Source organism: Symphalangus syndactylus, chromosome 12 (genome assembly GCF_028878055.3).
Source record: "Symphalangus syndactylus isolate Jambi chromosome 12, NHGRI_mSymSyn1-v2.1_pri, whole genome shotgun sequence".
In the NCBI taxonomy this organism is placed as follows: Eukaryota; Metazoa; Chordata; class Mammalia; order Primates; family Hylobatidae; genus Symphalangus; species Symphalangus syndactylus.
This window is the reverse complement of record NC_072441.2, coordinates 67,541,921-67,561,428: the sequence shown is the minus strand read 5'-3', so window position 1 is coordinate 67,561,428 and position 19,508 is coordinate 67,541,921. Positions and strand designations below refer to the sequence as shown.

The following is a 19,508-nucleotide window of genomic DNA, read 5'->3' as shown; positions in this document are numbered from 1 at the left end:
AAAAAATCTTAGCATGTTTCCTCCATCTGATATGCTGTATTTTTTCTCCAAATTTCAGTTCAATCCTTACTTCTTCAAAAAAGCCTATCCTAACCTAACTAGTTCAAATCCTTTTTATCATAGGCCTCATCATACTATGAACTAATCCTTTAATGCCCTTGTCACCATTGTAATGTTACATTTCAATGAGTGATTGAATTTAAGTGTGACTACTTGATGGCTGTCGTTCCATGAAGGCAGTATATGCATCCATTTGCTCCCCACTGTATCCCCAGAGTTTTAGCATAATTAAAACTCAACAAATGTTTGTTTTTGTTTTTCAGACAGGGTCCACTCGGTTGCCCAGGCTGGAGTGCAGTGGTTCGACCTCGGCTCACTGCAACCTCCGCCTCCAGGGCTCAAGCGATTCTCTGTCTCAGCCTCCCGAGTAGCTGGGACTACAGACACACTGCCACCACGCCCAGCTAATTTTTGTATTTTTAGTAGAGATAGGGTTTTGCCATACTGTCTAGGCCCATCTCGAACTCCTGGCCTCAAGTGATCCGCTCACCTCAGCCTCCCAAAGTGCTGAGATTACAGGTGTGAGCTGAACATGCTCAGCTGAAAAACTCAACAAATGTTTGTTAAATGAATAAGTGAATTATCTTATTTATTCCTCACAATCACCCTATGAAATATGTACAATTATTTTTTCCATTTCATAGATGGAAAAGCTGAGGCATCAAGAGTTTAGGTAAACTGCTCTTGATCATACAGCTAGCAAGTAAAGAGCTGCACACCAATCAAGACATACGGATCCTGAGAATCCAGATATTGATTGTTGTTCATATATAATGAGACGGCCAAGTAAAAAGAGCACCCTGGAGAACCTCCGATAAGCCTGTCCACTGGGAGGACAGGGCGGGGCCTCAGGAAGCTCCTGCCATTTGCGGGGTGGGGGGATGAACTTGACCTCTTCTGCTCTTATGTGGTAACCAGGGATTCAATCTGTGATGCAGAAAGCCTGCTAGCAGGACTCTCTCTTTGCTGAGAGTCCCTGTGGCCCTTTTTGTCCTTTTCACCCAATAAATCCTGCCATACTCACCCTTTAAAGTGTCTGCAAGCCTAATCTTTCCTGATCCTGTGACAAGAACCCGGTTTTCTCCTACAACATATTGTTTGCGAAACATAAGGCTTGAGAAAGGGTGAGTGAGATGCAAACCAAAAAAAAAATCTTTTTCTCTTTCGCTTCTAAGCCTTTTTTCCTTCGGATTTCTTCTGAGGATAGAGGAAACTGTGCCCCCACTCCCATTGCTCCCGGAGATCTGGAATGTCGGCCTCAGTCCAACCCAGCCTTTCCATGGCTTTTTCTTTCTTTTTTTGGTACAGATGGGCAAGCAGCAGTTCCCCGCCGCCCTCCCCTCCCTGCTGGGACGCATGACCCAAAGGCCCCAGGAGGCTGGCTGGCATTCCCTGCCAAGCACCCGTGGAGTCTCCCCCTCCCCTAGCCAGGGAGTCCAGCTCCATCCCACAGCAATTATGCTTCTCTCCCTAGTGGAGGAACAACTTGCATAAGAATAAGTTCTTCCCCCAGGCATCCTTTTCTCTTCACCCTGTCAGCAGTTAACACAGCCTAGCGTCTAAGCTGTCTCATTCTTTTCTCTACCTTGTCAGCAGGTAACTTTTAAACCAGGTTTTTTTCTTTTTGGAAGACATTTTGCTAGGCCGGGAATGATGGGGATAACTACTTAATATTTTCCGTAGTTTTAGTTGTGAGAAAGGATTTGTGAGGTTCGTCTTAAGCTGCAACCAATCTAGTGTGCTTTGCATGACGTTCTGTATAGTGCTCAGCAAACTTTGCTGCAGGCCTGTGAGAAAGACCTGTAACCACGTAGCAATGTTTTATTCTAGCCTTTGCCATTTTACAATGGTGGCCCCGGGTTCAATCCTAGCTTAGCGAATGAGTCCTTTATGGTTTCATATCTGCATAACCTTTTGCTGCTTATTGACTCTCTTCCCCTCCACGCACTGCCTTGGATTTTCCTTTCTCTGAGGCTTTAGTAAAGTTTGAAAGCCAGAAGTATTGGTAGCTTGGCCCAACTAAAGTTGGCTAATAATGGAGTTAAAAGGATTTTCTTAAGGAGCACTCAGCTTAATTAAAGTGGATATCCAAGTTATAGTTCTATTTATAAGGCCTTTATGTTTTCCTTTATATTTCCTTTATGTTTTTCTGGAAAAAGGTTTTTTTCAGTTGACTGAATTATTTTTCTCGATTTTGCCTTGCCACTTTTAATGCACATCTGAGTGGGGAGAGACCTCTGTTATCCTCATGGAACCCCAGGAATTAAATGCAGATAGATCCCTCTCCCCATTTGAAAAGATCTTATGACAACTGGGGTTTCTTCTGCCTGTCTATGTAGTTACATATGTGTGATGTCTCTAAAAAGAGCTCTAATTAATTGGCTTAAAAGAAGATAAGTGCTTGGATCAAATATTTTTTAAAGGGAAGATAAAAGCTGTGGTACCTTTCAGTTCATATAACTTTAATCTTTGTAAAATAAAGACTGACTTAAAGATTATTGGTAAAAAGCAGATATCATCAAAATATAAATAGGTAGACTAAATTATGCAGGTCAAATGCAAGGTTTGTTAAGTGTTTTAAGGTTATAAACTGCTTTTTGGTTTTTGAGAACTGTTCAACTTGGTAAGGCATGGGGACATATGGAACTAACCACACCCTTAATTATGCAGGAAGGAGTCAAACCTTAGCTGCTCCTAGCACATACTCAAAACAACTTACCAGATTTTACATTGAAGTTAAAAATTGCTAAAAGTTACCATTATGACATGTAATTGAGACTACTGGAAATAGATTTACGTGTGAGGTGTGTAAGAACAGTAAAATGTATTTTTAATAAAAGGTTATAAGAGGCTAGGTGCAGTGGCTCATGCCTGTAATCCCAGCACTTCGGGAGGCTGAGGGAGGTGGATTATTTGTGGTCAGGAGTTTGAGACCAGCCTGGCCAACATGGCAAAACTCCATCTCTACAAAAAATACAAAAATTAGCCAGGCATGGTGGTGGGCGTCTATAATCCCAGCTACTCGTGAGGCTCAGGCAGGAAAATCACATGAACCTGGGAGGCAGAGGTTGCAGTGAGCTGAGATCATGCCACCGCACTCCAGCCTGGGTGACAGAGTGAAATTCCATCTCAAAAAAAAAAAAGGTTATAAGAAGGCATTAAAAATGTAAATTCTTGCCTAAGATTAAAGAATTGTTTCAAATTAGATAAAATAAAGTTAAAAGTTCAAACACATGGTGGAAGGATTGTAAAAATTAATCTTGCAAAAACTCTGTGTGTGCATATATTGACTAAATTCAAAAAGGCATTATAGGGTTTTTCTGTAAATTGAGCATTAAAATAAAAGCACAACAAGGTATTCATAAGGCACTAATCTGCTCTTAAGCAAAATTTGTAGCAGGTTATAAAAGTTTCTGAATCACGATTTTGGCAAAATAAATGATTTATGTCATCTGGAATTCTATTTCATAACATTAAGTGTTTTCAACCTCTAACATATTTAACAGGCTTCCCACAATCAAACTTCAGTTTCAAAATTGCCTTTCCTGACGCCAGGCTTTTCCGATGCTTCAGAAGGGCCTCTGGAGTATCCAGAAAAGGGGCAAACAGGATTATGTGACATGTTTAGTTACATAGGATTGCCAAAATGGTGTTCAATATTCTTTAAGTTATATTTTGGTGAATAATACTAATATATGTTCCCAAATTGTATGGGATTTCTAAAATTCTAATGTCTGAGTATGCTATCAATCACAATTAAGGTTAAGTTATTGTAAACCACAGAGGTACCAAACTTCTTTGTCAATTGTGTTTCTAGTTGTAACTACCCTGGACATTTTGTTATTCAAAGACAATTGTTGTCTTGTTTTAATTCTTTTCAAAAGATGGTTTATAATAAGCTATAGAACTTTGACAGGTGCTCTCAAATACAGGTCTGATAACTTTGAAGATTATGACACTGGAATAAAGGGAAATGTACAGAATTCATGAAGAGCTAAAATGTTCATGAATATCAAGGAAAAGAAGAGCTAACTGAATGAATTCAGAAAATTGGAGCAATCTTTTTGACTTTTGCTTGGAATATTGCTAATCCTTGTTTTGTTTTTCAGATAAAGGAAACATTTTGGACTATTTACAGCCTTTAATAATTGAGTAAGGTATACTCTTGCAAACAAAATTTAGGGCATGTTTGTTTCTCTCGGCCTGGTTCCTCTAGAATTTGGAAACTATCTGTGAGTATTCTTAACTTATGGCAATATAGTTGTTTGCATCAGTGCAATAAGAATCCATTTTCTTTTGCAACAGGACACAATCAAAGAAACTGGTTGTTTTACCAAGGCTTTGACTAGAAGGGTATGCTTCCCTTTAAGGAGTCAAACTTGACTTGCAGAGCCAATAAAAGCCCCTTGGGAAAAAACTGGCCTCACACCCTTGTCTGCACAGCCCCATACAGGGTTCCTGACCTGTGATCAGTAAAGAATGTCACTTTCTAACAGGCCAGGAGTTCCAAGTATGTCTTCAGACCTTAGGAGGAGAGGATTACCCAACTCAGAGGCATTTGAGGATACAAACCCATGGCCGGGCTTAGCTTTAAAAGGTGTTATCTGAGATTCCTTGTGGAACAGAGTACCATCAAAGCCAGTCTAGAAGTCCTATGTAGAAATAGTTATTCTTGCTGTACTGTATGCAAAAAATCAGGCCAAGTATAAGACTGAAGTCTATTTTGCAAACAACTCAGTCCTATCATGATTTGTTTTTTTAACAAAGATGAGGACTGGAGAGAGAGAAATTATGTTTCAAAACTTATCATACATTTGTCATTACATTCTAAACTCATTAGTTGTTTTTAAGTTTTTGCCTACATTTTAGACTAACCCTGCTTGTTCCTATGAACCAACCAGCATTCTCCAGATGTGGCACAGAAGGAAAAAAAGGGGATGGGTAATGTAAAAATCTGGATCAATATTCTAGTTCTGAGCAATTATCTTGTAAATCCGGACAGATGATGGGAATAAATAGGGTGCCCATCACCTGGAGGTTTCTTTTTTGGGAAAGTAAGACCAAGGGAGCTAGCCAAAGCCAAGCACAATGCACCCAAATCTTAGCAAGCATAATGATAGCCACCAGTTATCTGGGCATGTCACAAGACATCCTTTTCTCTCCCTTGTTGGAGGAAAACTCAATTCCACAGTGTTACCTTAGCATTCAGCTTACGATAAGGAGTCTATGCAACACCCCTGAGACACATTTTGGTCCCAAACTCAATTCCAAGCTTTGGGTCAGAGCACTAGGAAAGAAAACTGGATCCAGAGGCAGACAATAATGGAAGTTAAAAGGCACAGTGCAGGTGAGTGTGGCTGATTCTTGTCAATTAAGCCAAGCTTCCCATTTCATGGATAAAGCCTACGCTCATACCCATGACATAAATGAGGTCTAGGGAATTCAAAGGCTACTGACAGCAGGGGAGATATAGCATATGTGGGTAAGAGCAGATACTTCCACCCTCTAGGCTCCCCTGTTAACATTAGTGAAAGCCACTAAAACACCAATGGGTGGTACCCTGTCATGGTTGCCAGGACTCAGGGATGCAAGAACAGAGGAAAGAAAGAGGAATGCCTCACTTTCTCTCCATCACATATCCCAGGTATTCGCTAGGGATGCCTGCTCTCCTTTTTCTAGATGAGTAGCCATTCATTTTCAGTCTGTACCCCTTTCAAATGCATCCTGAACTCCTGGGACTCCTTTGGAAAAAAACCTTCTTTTTTCCTTTTTCCTCCTATCTCCTCTCTTCACTGATAGGTAATTGTGTCCCTATACTATGGGAGACACCCCTCAGATGCATCCTCCAAACTGGGAAGAGTTAATTTCTCAAACCTTAAACTGGTCAGCTTAGGATTGGGCTCAGGGGAAGGGAACCCAGAAGCCTGACATACCAGCAAAAGGGTAAAAGTTTTTCTTACCAGTCAGGCTTTTGGCCCTCCCTTCACCGTGCAAACTGGTAAAAGGCCTTGGGATTTTTGAGCTGTCCTCACCGCCCACCCCACATTTTATTTTGATACATATTTTCTAATAACCCTGTTTGTGTCTTCTCACCTTCAGGCTATCAAACAAACTCCAAAACGGTCATGCAACCAGAGCCTCAGACATTGGCCCCTTTTGCCAGGAATCCTTAGATAGGTCTCTAAGGGAGATCTGACTGCTGTTTTCCCAAAACAGCACCTCCTGTCAGCAGGAAGCAATTAAGATTGGTCTTTGTCCTTATCCTTATCCTTATTCTAATGGCAGTTAGATGTACTTCTTTAGAATGGAGAATGTAAAAAGGTCTCCAAGTAAAAAGGTCTCCCCGTAGAACCTCCGACCAGCCTGTGCACTGGGAGGACAGTGTGGGCCTTGGGTTCATGCCATTTGCAAGAAAGAGAGCCTGATCCCTCCTATTCCTGTGTGGTAACTCGGGATTCAATCCGTAAGGCAGAAAGCTTGCTAGCAGCACTCTCACTTTGCTGACAGTCCCTGTTTCCCTTTTTTCCCTTTTTACCAAATAAAGCCTGCCTTACACACCCTTCAAAATGTCTGCGAGCCTAATCTTTCCTGGTCATGTGACAAGAACCCAGTTTTTTCCTACAACAATAACAAAACCTCCAAACCAATCCTTGTCCATGCAGAAGTGAATCGTTATATAAAAGCCAATGCTTTAGTATTCATTCAACAAATATTTATAAAGTGTTACAAAGTGTCACTTTCTGTGCTAAGTACTAGAGTTACAAGGTAAACAAGACAAAGACTCCTAACCCTTGTTGAAGCATACATTCATTCCACTATTTATTTATTAAGCACCTACTATGTGCCAGCCACTATGCTAGGTAAGGAGTCTAAAGGGTGAATAAAGCCTTAAATAATAATACCAAAAATAAATGAATTTCATTTGTGATAAGTGTTATAAAGGAAAAATTCAGGGTGCTAAGGAAATAAGCCATACAAAGACCTAAACCTAGCCTAGAGTATCAAGAGAGGTTTCATAAAGCAATGACACTTAAGCTAAGACCTGTATAAGTATGCATTAATAAATCTGAAAGCACTGAAAACATTATTATTAGTTACAAAGAGTTTGTCCCAGAGCAATTAAATGGAGAAAAGAAAATTTTTTTAAAATAATGCTTCCCAAGGGACAGAAGAACTAGGAGCTGCAAAATCAGGTAGAGATGTGATAGGTAAACACAAAATCAATTATCAGTCATCATAAACAATATTATATTCTACATCAGGGGCCAGAAAACTGCAGTATGCAAGACAAATTCAGCCTGCAGTCTCTTTTCCTAGACCCTTAAGCTAGGAATGGTTTTTATATTTTTACAAGGTTCTTAAAAATAAAAGAGAGAAGGCAGAGGAGGCAAAGGCAGAGAAGGAGAGAAGAGATACCATGTATGGCCCACAAACTGTAAAATATTTACTATCTAGTCCTCTACAGAAAGTTTGCTTACCCATGTTCTAGACACTGTAATCAGTTAAAATATAATGAAATTTTACCCTACATCTTCACTAAACATGATTTTACCTGAACATTAAATATAGGTACTGAATATATATCATACACTTTTTTCAAAATTGCATCTTTATTGCTCAAAGGGTACAACATCCAAAATTGCCAAATTTACAATCAGCTACATAACATGCAAATTTGATCTTAGTGTGCTATCAACACATATTCAAATGATTTAAACAGCTTGATGAAGACAGTTAACAAGGTATATAAAAATTGGTATAAAAAATGCATCTTTACTTAAAACCAAATATAATTTTTACATTTTAGCTGAAAAAAATAGTATAAAACATCTATAGTGTGAGAGTCTATAAGTCAAGGGATTCAATATTCTTCTGAAAAGTAATTGCTATATATTAATAGGAAAGACTATACTTACCAAGACTTTTTTCAATTCTTCAAGTTCTACTTCTTTGTTATTTGTAAGCTTAGTCATCTCTTCTAAAATGAGCAAAAAAAAATGTGTTAAAAAGTTGGATTAAAAGAATAGGAAAAGAGACAGAAGGAACAAGCATAATACTATGCAAATGGGAAAAATCAGGAGAGATAAATGCAACTAGAGCAATGTAAAGCATAGAGGGAGTCCAAATCTAAATATGCAAAGCTAATAAAAGATAAATATAGTAATGTTTCTCTAAGTTAATGACATTGCCAAATAACCCAAAGTTCATAAAGCAAAATAAGTAATAAATCTATATAAAATATATTTGAAATGAGGTCAGAATGTACATTTACCTTCAACTCATCACTATCTAAACATCTGACCTTTTAATCTTCACTCCAAACTTAAAAAAAGTGGTTCTCTTTTCTCAAGCTAACTCTGAGCATTGTACTTTGGATTTCAACATTCCCACCTCCTCTGAGACTTTGTTCTTACACTACCAATACACACATATTCTATGTAGAGGAATCTTTAATTTCCCCTATCTCGTCCAAACATTCTATTTGAATATAAAACAATATCTGACCTTTCTGCTCTTTCAAGCAGCTATCAAATTTCTTAGTTTGTTTTTCCAACAAATTCCTATTTGTTACCTACACATTTCATTTTGAAGTCCAAGTAAAACTAATGCCTATCACCATAATAATAAAATTATCATCTTAAGGATCACCAATAACCATTTTGTGATACAATTCTTAAGTCTTCATCATTGTGGAGGTTTGTACTATTTGATACTATTAACTTCTCCCCATTTTTTCCTCTTTGACTTTGCACTATTCATATTTCCTGTTTCCTCTCTAACTCTTGTTCTTGTTTTCTTTGCTGACAGCCTTCTTTCTTGCCATCCTAAAAAATAAAGCCCAGTGTTTTTCTTTCTATACTTCCATGAGTTCAACATTATGCTAATAAATTGAAAAATCTTTCCAGCCCAAGCCTCCCGCATTTTTCTAATTTCTTATATTTTTAACCTGCCCACAAAAAATTAAACCAAAAAAGAAACTGCCTACAGAGTTCCCTAATATGTCCAGCTGTCAGCTAAAAATTTATTGTGTCTGAAATATTGTCCTTCCTCACTGTTAGGGTCATTATTGATTACTGGAGATGTAATAGACTTACTGAAAATTTCTCAAACTCTGTACCTTTTTAAAAACACTTGTAATAATTGTCCACAGTCTTTAAAGAAAATTAATAAAATATAAAATGTCAATATAGAATCCAAAAGAAAAACCTGACATATACATAGCTTATTTAACTAGAAAGTGTTATTTCAGGTAAAAATACTTAATTTTTAAAAACTCAAAAATTGATTAAAGACAGTGAACTGAGCATGTCTCTATATGTTCTCTCACCCCAATCCCACAAAATTAGAAAAAAAAGTACAAGAAAAAATATATATAAAAGAACAACATTAACAAAATAAGAGACTATCATTAACAAACCAGAAAATTAAGGAATCCTTGGAGAAAAAAAAAAACTCACACTAATTCAATGAAGGCTATGTGGAACAAGACCAAGTGACCATACCTCTCACCACAAAGCCCACCTCAGGATAAAGTAAGGATCCTAGGAATTTGGGTGGCAGATGAGGTAGTGTTCCAAATAGCTCATTATTCTTAAGCAGGATAAACATCCCCTATAGTAAAAGACAAGCCACTATGCCCACCTTTCCCTACAACAACTCCCACTCACTCCCACAATCAGAAGAATTAGATTGTAATACACAAGTGGGAAAAGAAGAATACTTATACTTAGAGAGTCAACAATCAGGTACCAACAATTTGTGAAGAAAAGCAAAATAATGAAAAAGAAAGCTCCAAATTAAACTGTGAAAAAAACTAAAACCCAAAGAAAAAGAGTTAATAGAGTGAGCAGAAACAGATATTTGACTAAGTATAGTGTTCCAACAGGATACCATATCCCTGAAATAGATTACCTAGAGCTCTTAGAAATTTAAAATTTGACAACTGAGATTTTGAAAATAGCAAAACAGACATATTTAAAGATTGAATTAGCAAGGGAGAAACAAATTTAGATAGATATAGAGATGAGATAGAGATAGAGATACAGATACAGATGGAGATACAGATAAAGATAGAGATACAGACAGAGATAGGATAGAGATATCTCCCAATTCAGGAAAAACAACAAAGAGGTAGAAAATGTAAGACGAAAGTTTAAAAACAAGAAAGGCTTCAAGATGGCTGACTAGAGGCATCTGCCCACTCACCTCCTCCACAAAGAATAACTAAACTAGTGAGTAGATAATTACACTTCAAATAGATCCTCTAAGAAAGAACACTGGAATTCAAAAGAGATTTGTCAGGAAACACCAAAGGCAAGGAAGGAGAGGAAAGCTAGGCAGCCTGCTCAGGATGGGCTGGGAGCCTAGAAAGGCTCCCTAATGCAGGGAAAGGGTAAGTGAGAAAGCCCCAACCATCCACAGTCCCACTGCAGACTCCTGCAATCCTAGCCATTGTAGACTCCTTTGGACCCTAAGATTAACATAGGTAGCTGCCTAGAGATCTCACAAAGGCATTGCTCCACAGAGGGAATTTATGCTGGGTCCTACCCACCCTCTGAGTTCTAAGCAGCTACAGCCCAGTGCCATTTTGAGAGCCCGGCCCCCAGGAGACTACATCCTGCTCTGGGGCCCAACAACCCCTGCATCTCCATATCCCTGGAGCCCCACTGACATCCCCCACTGCCAGTACTCACTGCTGACTACTGCCACCAACACTGAAGTGCACCCCACTGGCAGCAGCCCTGCACCCTACCAACAGCAGGACTGCAGCACATCTTCCCGTGCCCCAGGAAAAGGCTCCCCCTCCCTCAGCTGCTACTACTGGCTGCTGCTGCTGGAGCCAAAGCATAAGCCAATGGCATCAATCCCATGTCACCCTAGCGGCAGGGCCATCACACATTTGCACACACCCCAAGGACAAGCTACCTTGCTCACTGCCACTGCCAGCTACCAGGTGAAGCCAGAGTCACTAGCAGCAACCTCATTGCCCCCAGCAGCGGGGTCACATGCCCTGAGTACAGGCTCACAGACAGCTGATGCCTGGGGCTGAAGCGCACACTCCTCAGAGGCCTGCCTGTAGCTGCTGCCATCTACAACAATCCCACCCTCCCTGGCAGCAGGGCCGCAGCACACTTGCACATGCTCTAAGGGCAGGCTCCCCCAGCTCACCACAACTGCTGCAGCACTCACCTGAGTGCTCCACCAGGGGCGTAGGAATCACCCCACCCCTGCCCACCAGAGCTGGCACCTATAACCACAACTGGGAAGCCTGAAGATAGGCCCACCAGGACTATCTCTGCTCCCTCAAGTGCCTGAGTACACTGTCCAAGAGCCTAAGGATCACACTGCCCCATCCACCACCATTAGCACCTAAGCACTCCTCCTGGGTGCCTGATGAAGGGTCAGCCAGGCCTGCCACTACCACCACAGCTGGCACTCACCCACATGCGCTTGCCTGTAGGCCTGGGGACTGGCCCACACAGTCCATTGCAGCCACTGCATTGCATCATTTTTATTTCCTTCACAGCACTTATCCCAATTTATAATTAAATATTTGTGATTATTTGTTTTGTATGTCTCTCCAAGAAGAGTGAGAACAAAGACCATGTCTGTTACATTGCTCATTACATATCCAAGGCTAAATAAGGAATAAACATCTAAGCCTTAGTTCAATAGTTATTATATTATATATCTAATAATCAAAGCAGAAGCAATAGAACATACTAGGAGGGGAATCTGTTACATAACCAAATTGAAAGCAAAGATAGATCCAGATATGGAAAAATGAGTACAAGAATAAGACACATTTACAGCAATATTAGACTGAATTGAAGATGGGCAACGCATGAAGCACCAAAGAAAACTGTAACAAGTTAAGAAACTGGGAAAAAATTACTTGCCTAGATTTCCTATTGCAGTTGACTTCAACTCACTTGGTATGCAGTACTCCCACTCTTTAAATGAAGAATGAAAAGATAACTGATATCTAAGTAGTTTGAACTTAGGCAATGAGATGTCTCTTAAATTTGCCACATAGAATAATCAGATTTGTATTTTTAAAGAAACACTAGCAGCAATGTAGAAAATGAGCAAAAGGTGGCTATCCTAGAAAGAAAAGGACTGATTCTCAAGCTATTGTAACTATAATAGCACTGGTCAAAGATTTCTGACCTAAAAGATACAAGGAGTAGAGCAGGCTATATCTGAGCAGTACATAGGTTAAAAGTGTTTTGAGGATTGAGACTGCTGAGGAACTGATGGAAGACCACTTTAACCAAGATGTAAGCCTAAGAAAATACCATCAAGGAAGAATGTAAAGTGTAGCCAGGAAACAAAGAAGAATGAGAGTTGTTGGGGTAAGAAAAAAGATTATTAAAGAAAGGCAAAGCAAACAGAAGCTTAGTTAAATATAGCAAGGGATGAATAAAGATTAGGACAAATGGGGGTAATCTGAAGCACGGTTTTATGATTAATCTCACAAATACAATTTTTGTACCATTATGTTCTTTACATGCATCCTGAAACTCTAAAACCAAGAAAGAGAAAATGAGGAATTGAACTGTTCTAGGTCTGTGGAAATCAAGAAAAGGAAAAGATTCAAATGATAGTTAAGAGGAACTTTTAAGTTAGTTATATTTTATGAGTTAGGTGTTAAGGAGCACCAGATAACCAATTAGCAGTAAAGCATAAGGGAAAGAGAATAAATAGTACAGAATATCCTTCAAGATTTCTGGTTTTGAGACTATATTGTCACCCAAAGAAGTTGAGTATCTATGTCATTGTTAATCCTACTTTCCTACACATGATGTTTCTTGCACTCCTTCATCCTCTACAACTATCCAAAGCCTTAAAGTCTACTTTTAAATTTAAATCTACCTTTTCCATAAAGCCTTTTCCAGCTATGCAGTACACATTGCTATCTTAGGCTTCCTCTTGGTATCAGTATTAACATACCTCCATCAATAAGAAATCTGTGAGCATTCACCCAAAATATATAAGTATGTATAAAATACAAATGCATATTTATATTTACGTAAATGTATAATCAATGTTATAAATTAATGTTTACAAATATAAATTTATAAAATATAAATATGTATTATAGTATTCATTATAAAACATATTTAAAACATAAAAATAAATAAAAATAGAAATTCTAATATTTTCTTCCCTTTTCCTAAAGGAAATTTTGCTCACCCCTTCATTTTGGACACCATTACTCTAAAGGTTTTATGTATTTAAGCTTTCTCCAACAATAATCAGAGATTTCTCAAAAGGATGGTATTTTACTTCTGTACATTCCTACAACATCTAAGGCAATGCTAAAAAACACACATGGTTCTGTTTCACAATTCTAGAATACTTTTTCAAATTTGTCAAAATATATTGCTCTACCATAAGAAAATCATATAATACAATTGCATTTTTAATATGACAAATAGCAGCCACTTAATTTCAATATTAGACTGAATTATTACAAATAAATATCCATTAAAGACATTTTAAGAAACAAAATTATTCCTTAGCCTAAGACATTAAATTAAACAATTCTAAAGAAAATAAGTACAGGTATACAAAAATTAACTCAAGATGGATTAAAGACTTAAATGTTAGAACTAAAACCATAAAAACTCTAGAAGAAAACCTAGGTAATACCATTCAGGACATAGGCATGGGCAAAGACTTCATGACTAAAACACCAAAAGCAATGGCAACAAAAGCCAAAATTGACAAATGGGATCTAATTAAATGAAAGAGCTTCTGCACAGCAAAAGAAACTACTATCAGAGTGAACAGGCAACCTACAGAATAGGAGAAAATTTTTGCAATCTACTCATCTGACAAAGGGCTAATATCCAGAATCTACAAAGAGCTTAAACAAGTTTACAAGAAAAAAATAAAAACCCCATCAAAAAGTGGGCAGAGGATATGAACAGACACTTCTTAAAAGAAGACATTTATGCAGCCAACAGACATGAAAAAATGCTCATCATCACTGGTCGTCAGAGAAATGCAAATCAAAACTACAATGAGATACCATCTCACAGCAGTTAGAATGGCGATCATTAAAAAGTCAGGAAACAACAGATGCTGGAGAGAATGTGGAGAAATAGGAACGCTTTTACACTGTTGGTGGGAGTGTAAATTAGTTCAACCATTGTGGAAGATAGTGAGGTGATTCCTCAAGGATCTAGAACTAGAAATACCATTTGACCCAGCAATCCCATTACTGGGTATAATAAGGATTATAAATTATGCCACTATAAAGACACATGCACACATATGTTTATTGCAGCACTATTCACAATAGCAAAGACTTGGAGCCAACCCAAATGTCTATCAGTGATAGATGGATAAAGAAAATGTGGCACATATACACCATGGAATACTATGCAGCCATAAAAAAGGATGAATTCATGTCCTTTGCAAGGACATGGGTGAAGCTGGAAACCATCACTCTCAGCAAAAATATCACAAGGACAGAAAACCAAACACCGTATGTTCTCACTCATAAGTGGGAGTTGAACAATGAGAACACATGGACACAGGGAGGGGAACCTCACACACCAGGACTTGTTGGGGGGTAGGGGGCTGGGGGAGAGATAGCATTAGGAAAAATACCTAATGTTAATGACAAGTTGAGGGGTGCAGCAAACCAACGTGGCACATGTATACCTATATAACAAACCTACACATTGTGCACATGTACCCTAGAACTTAAAGTATAATAATAATTTTTAAAAAGTAAGTATAGGTATATATAATGATTTAAAACAGTACTTTATGCTCAGAGGAAGAATAAAAAATGGAATGGTTTATATTATAACCATTCTAATTTAAAGTTATCCTAAGAAGATAAAATTATTTGCATTTGATAGTACAGTTTTAGATGATAAAGGGTTAATCTATAGTGGAAAATTAAGCCTCACCAAAAAAAAGCATAAATATGGTCCAAAAGTTCAACCAAACAACCTAACTACTTGTGAAATGTAAAGCACATATTTCAGATAATATTTTAGTTGACAATTTTTTTAATTATACAAGTATTTAAATCTAATAATAAAGCTTACATAAAGTTATAAAAATATTTTATAAAATACTTGCCAATTCATGAATATTTTTAATTTATAAAAAATATTTTTTCACTAAAATTGGAAAATATTTTATTATTTGCAATTTTCCACATTTATAGATATGAAGATTTATGAATATGAAGCATATGTTATTAGAATTATCTAATTACATGGCCATAAATTATAAAATAACTGCTGTAGAGAATGTCTCTCTCGTGGCCATGAAAGTTGTTGAATTTTAATAACACCTTATGATAAAATAGGATCACATTTTCCTGTGAATAGTACATAATGTAACACGACAAAGCAATGAAATTTCAAAATTCAATTAAACAATAACAGACATTTCTCACTAAGAATTATTAAGGTCTCTGAATCCTAAAATAAAGAAAACAGAATATCAACCTCTCTTAGTTGTATTCTGTTAGGAGCCTCAGACCTCTCTTAGGCTCCCCACACTTCTAAATATCTATTAACTGCATAATAAAACTGAATAAACTAGTCTTTCTTAAGGTTTAAATTTTCTACCTTCAAATATTGAAATAAAAATATTATCAAGCAATCTCTACTGGCAAATGACAGAGGGGAAATTATATTTTATTTCAAAACAGTGTTTATGATTCTATAATAAGCTAATATTATTAAAGTACACACATTATTCTCTAAGTCTTACCCAGTTCACTTGATTTCTTTTGAAGCTCCATGGTAAGTATTTTCAATTGATCTTCATTTTTTTCCAATCTTGTAAAATACATCATTTTCATTACAAAATATTATTTTAGTCAGAATTCATCTCATAACTGAAATTGGTGCAATTTAGCAACTGATATATCTTAGAATAGATTCACCCACTGAATTGTTAAACATTTATTAAGTACCTACTCTGCGCAATATAGTGTAACATTTTAAAATAAGATATTACTATTATAAATACATAATTGTACATTACATTTATGTAATATACATAGATATACCTTAAAGCTTATGGTATAAGTTTTCTCTTAGCTGTTGATGATAATCAGATTAATGCATCCTAGAACTCTGAAAGAAATTGAGTATGTAACTACTATTATACTGAATTCTGCCTTAGGAACAATATAATTATGAGAACATGTATAATTTGGTTAACTTCTCTGGCTTTCTGTTTCCTCAAAGTATAAAACTGAGGTAATAGGGATAGAGGAATCTTAGGTAACCTACCATTTTAAAAATGAAAAATCACTGGATAGGTCAATCAAAAATATATAAATTAGGGGAGCTAGAAAGGCTAGCTTTTCCCTCACCATGCACAAGCAACGGAGAAAAAATATTGCTAGGCCCCAGCTATGGCTTCAGAGAGAAACCTGTTCTCCTTTATCCTACCAAACTTAATTAACCCTAATGCTAATGAGACAAAAAATAATTATCTAGGCCTCCTAACACAGCTTTATATAAATATTTCCTTAATATAGAGTAGTAAAAAATAGAGTCTTTAAGACTCAAGTGTTAGAAAAACTGCTATTTAGATGAAATGAAAATACTAGTTTATTTTTTATGTAATCACATTTGTTAAACCATTTATTTAATAAGTTAATGATAATTATATTAATTAAATTGATACTGATTAATTGGTTAATTTAATAAACATAGAGTAGTACTTACCTATGCCAGGCTAGCTGTTAAATTTATAAATCAGAAAGGTCTACAGACCTCAGTAAGATAAACCCTACAGCCTGGAAGTTACTTCTAGGAAGGTAATAATAATCTACAGAGTCATTAAATATATCATATCACTGCATCAACCCTTCATGAGTTTATGTATATAACTAAATTCTATGGCAAAGCATACATGAGAACTATCCTAAAGAACATCTTCTTTTACATCTTTTCCTAAGATGTCCAAAGAAACTTTTAAAATGTATTCCCACTTTATACGTAAGAGACCTGACTACAGTTGTTATATGAATTACACATCAGTTGGCAATGCAAAGAAAATGGCATTGAATATTAAAAGTAAATTGTTTTTATTCACTTATTTTATGTATTAAAAATAATAAATATTTTACCTTTGCTGTTCTGTTCTCAATAATTCTTTCAAGCTGCAGACAGTAGTTTCAAATTCAGTAACCACAAACGAATGAGCAACTCTAGCTTTATTAGATTCTTCCATTTGAGCTTCTTTTTCTTCAGTTAGCTGACAAATTGTTTTTGTTGCTATCTGTAAATCTTCCTCTAAAGCCTTTTGAGTACTCTAAATGAAATAAAGTATAAAATAAGAGCAATGATCCAAAGGCCTTAACCAAAAAAGCTGAACTCATCTGCTTCTATACATTTACTGCCCCTTTCCCACCCTCATATTTTCCTAACTATTATTCCTCCTCCCTACCCTGGAATGCCCACCCACTACTCCTATTTCAATTCACTGTTCTCCAAATCCCACCTATAGTTCCAACTCCTCCATGGAGCCTTCCTAGCCAACCCAGCCATACTGTTCTTGCAATTCTTAGAACTATTAGTTTATTACCTAAACCACCCTGTTGTCACCTGTCCAGGGTCTTGTATTTTAATTATACTTTTGATGTGTTTTTATCCAATGTCTCTAAACTATAGCATTTTGCAGAGTAGGATAGTGTCTTCTCTAACTATTTGAAACTCCAGGTCCTTGTACATTGTATTAGTATTTAATAAATATTTGTTGACTGATTGATAGTGTGAGACTTATTACACACTAATGAGTTTTTAAATCATACCACACTTCTTTGTAATGACACTTTAATATCTTCTAGTTCTTTAGTCAAATGATGCTGCTTCTCAATTGATTGTTTTACGTTTTCACTCTGTAATTCTAAAAGAGAAAGTTATAAATAGATAGTACTTAGGAGAAGATATATACCAAGAAAACTAAGTATTATTTGTGACAATTAGTCTTTTTCTTCCATTAGATAATAGTCCAAAATGAGGGGGAAATATGCAAATATAGACACACAAATATTGGTCACCATCAAGCTTTATTGACTTTTCAGGACTGTTATCGCCCAAGAACTCAAAAATAAATATTTAAGGACTTACATTTTTTATAATAGCAAAACATTAGAAACAACCTAAATATCCAAAAGTAGACAAATTATGGAGGTACATATATGGGATGGTATACCATGTAGCCACTGAAAATGTAATACAAATTTTATTGATTGATTATTAATTTGGATATTCATAAAATATAGAATAAAAAGAGTGGGTTTAAAGCAATATTTAAACACTGCATGCAAAAGGAAAAGATACACACTAAAATATGAAAAGTAATTTATCTCCCGATGGTAAAATTATTCACAATTTTATTTTCATTATTGATTATCTTGATTTTTTTATTTTTCAAAATATTCTCTTTATTTATTAAATGATAAATAAAAGCTTCTGTCTCCACTTAAGAGCCCATTTTTAATAAATACTAAGTCTCAGGTACTAGTCTATATGTTTTATATTTGTGCACTCATTTTTAAACATCATAAAAACAATAGGAGAAAAAAGAAGTTCATTATATTCTCTGAATTCAAATTATACGATTTCCTTTTACTAAGCTACCTGGCCTCGGGCATGATACTTAACCAGTCTGACTACTTTTCCCACCTGGCGTATTAGAATAATGATAATTATTCATATTATGAAGAGTCACCTGCTGTTAGAATTAAACAAGATAATGCAACTTAAAATGCTTAAGCACAGTGTCTAATCTATAATCGATAAATGATAACTGCTACTAAGATGATGATAATGGTGATATATGGTAGAAATTGGACCCTAATATTCATGATAATTTACAATATATTGGTCAGGCAGGCAAATAAACAATGATTGTGCTGATGGGTACTCACTAGAAGTTCTGAGTTTACATAGAGGGGACACCTAAGCCAAATAAGATCAGTCAGGGTTAGAGGTACAGGGAGACAGAAAAAGTTTAAAGACTTCAGGAAAGTAGCAGCTGAGTTGAAACATTTGAAAGACAGTAAGAATTAAATTAGCAAAGGTAATGGGAGTTAGGAGAGAAAAGGTCACGGGCAAGTGTAAGAGCATGTACAAAGGAAAACACAGAAGAGATAGAATGACACGTTCTGGCATCTAAAGAAAATGTATTTTAGGAGCATAAGGCTTGAAGTATAACGAATAAGCCACAGGAGATATGATTGGAAACATAACAAGGACAAGATCATAACAGGACTTTTATAACTTGTTCAGTCTTCTGGTTCATAATTCATGAAGACCATGCAAAACAATAAAGGATGTTAAGCAACAGAAGTACGTGCCAAGTTTATATTTTTAAAATTCCATTCTGAAAAAACTACATAGAATGAAAGGGTCATTGGTCCAACTCTGGGGAAAAAATAGAAAAAGTAAATC

At 36.4% G+C, this 19,508-nt stretch overlaps 1 protein-coding gene across 3 annotated transcripts in view; it reads right to left on the bottom strand.

Moving 5' to 3' along the window:
• SYCP1 (synaptonemal complex protein 1) overlaps positions 1 to 19,508 on the bottom strand; it is a 145,131-nt gene that overhangs the window by 94,692 nt on the left and 30,931 nt on the right. For all 3 annotated transcript variants that reach the window (XM_063625815.1, XM_063625816.1, XM_063625814.1), the window contains exons 13-16: positions 17,864 to 17,958; positions 17,180 to 17,364; positions 15,808 to 15,875; positions 7,977 to 8,038 (exon numbers count right to left, since the gene is read on the bottom strand). In XM_063625815.1, coding sequence (XP_063481885.1) covers positions 7,977 to 8,038; positions 15,808 to 15,875; positions 17,180 to 17,364; positions 17,864 to 17,958 — 410 coding nt within the window. The remainder of the gene's footprint in view (positions 1 to 7,976; positions 8,039 to 15,807; positions 15,876 to 17,179; positions 17,365 to 17,863; positions 17,959 to 19,508) is intronic.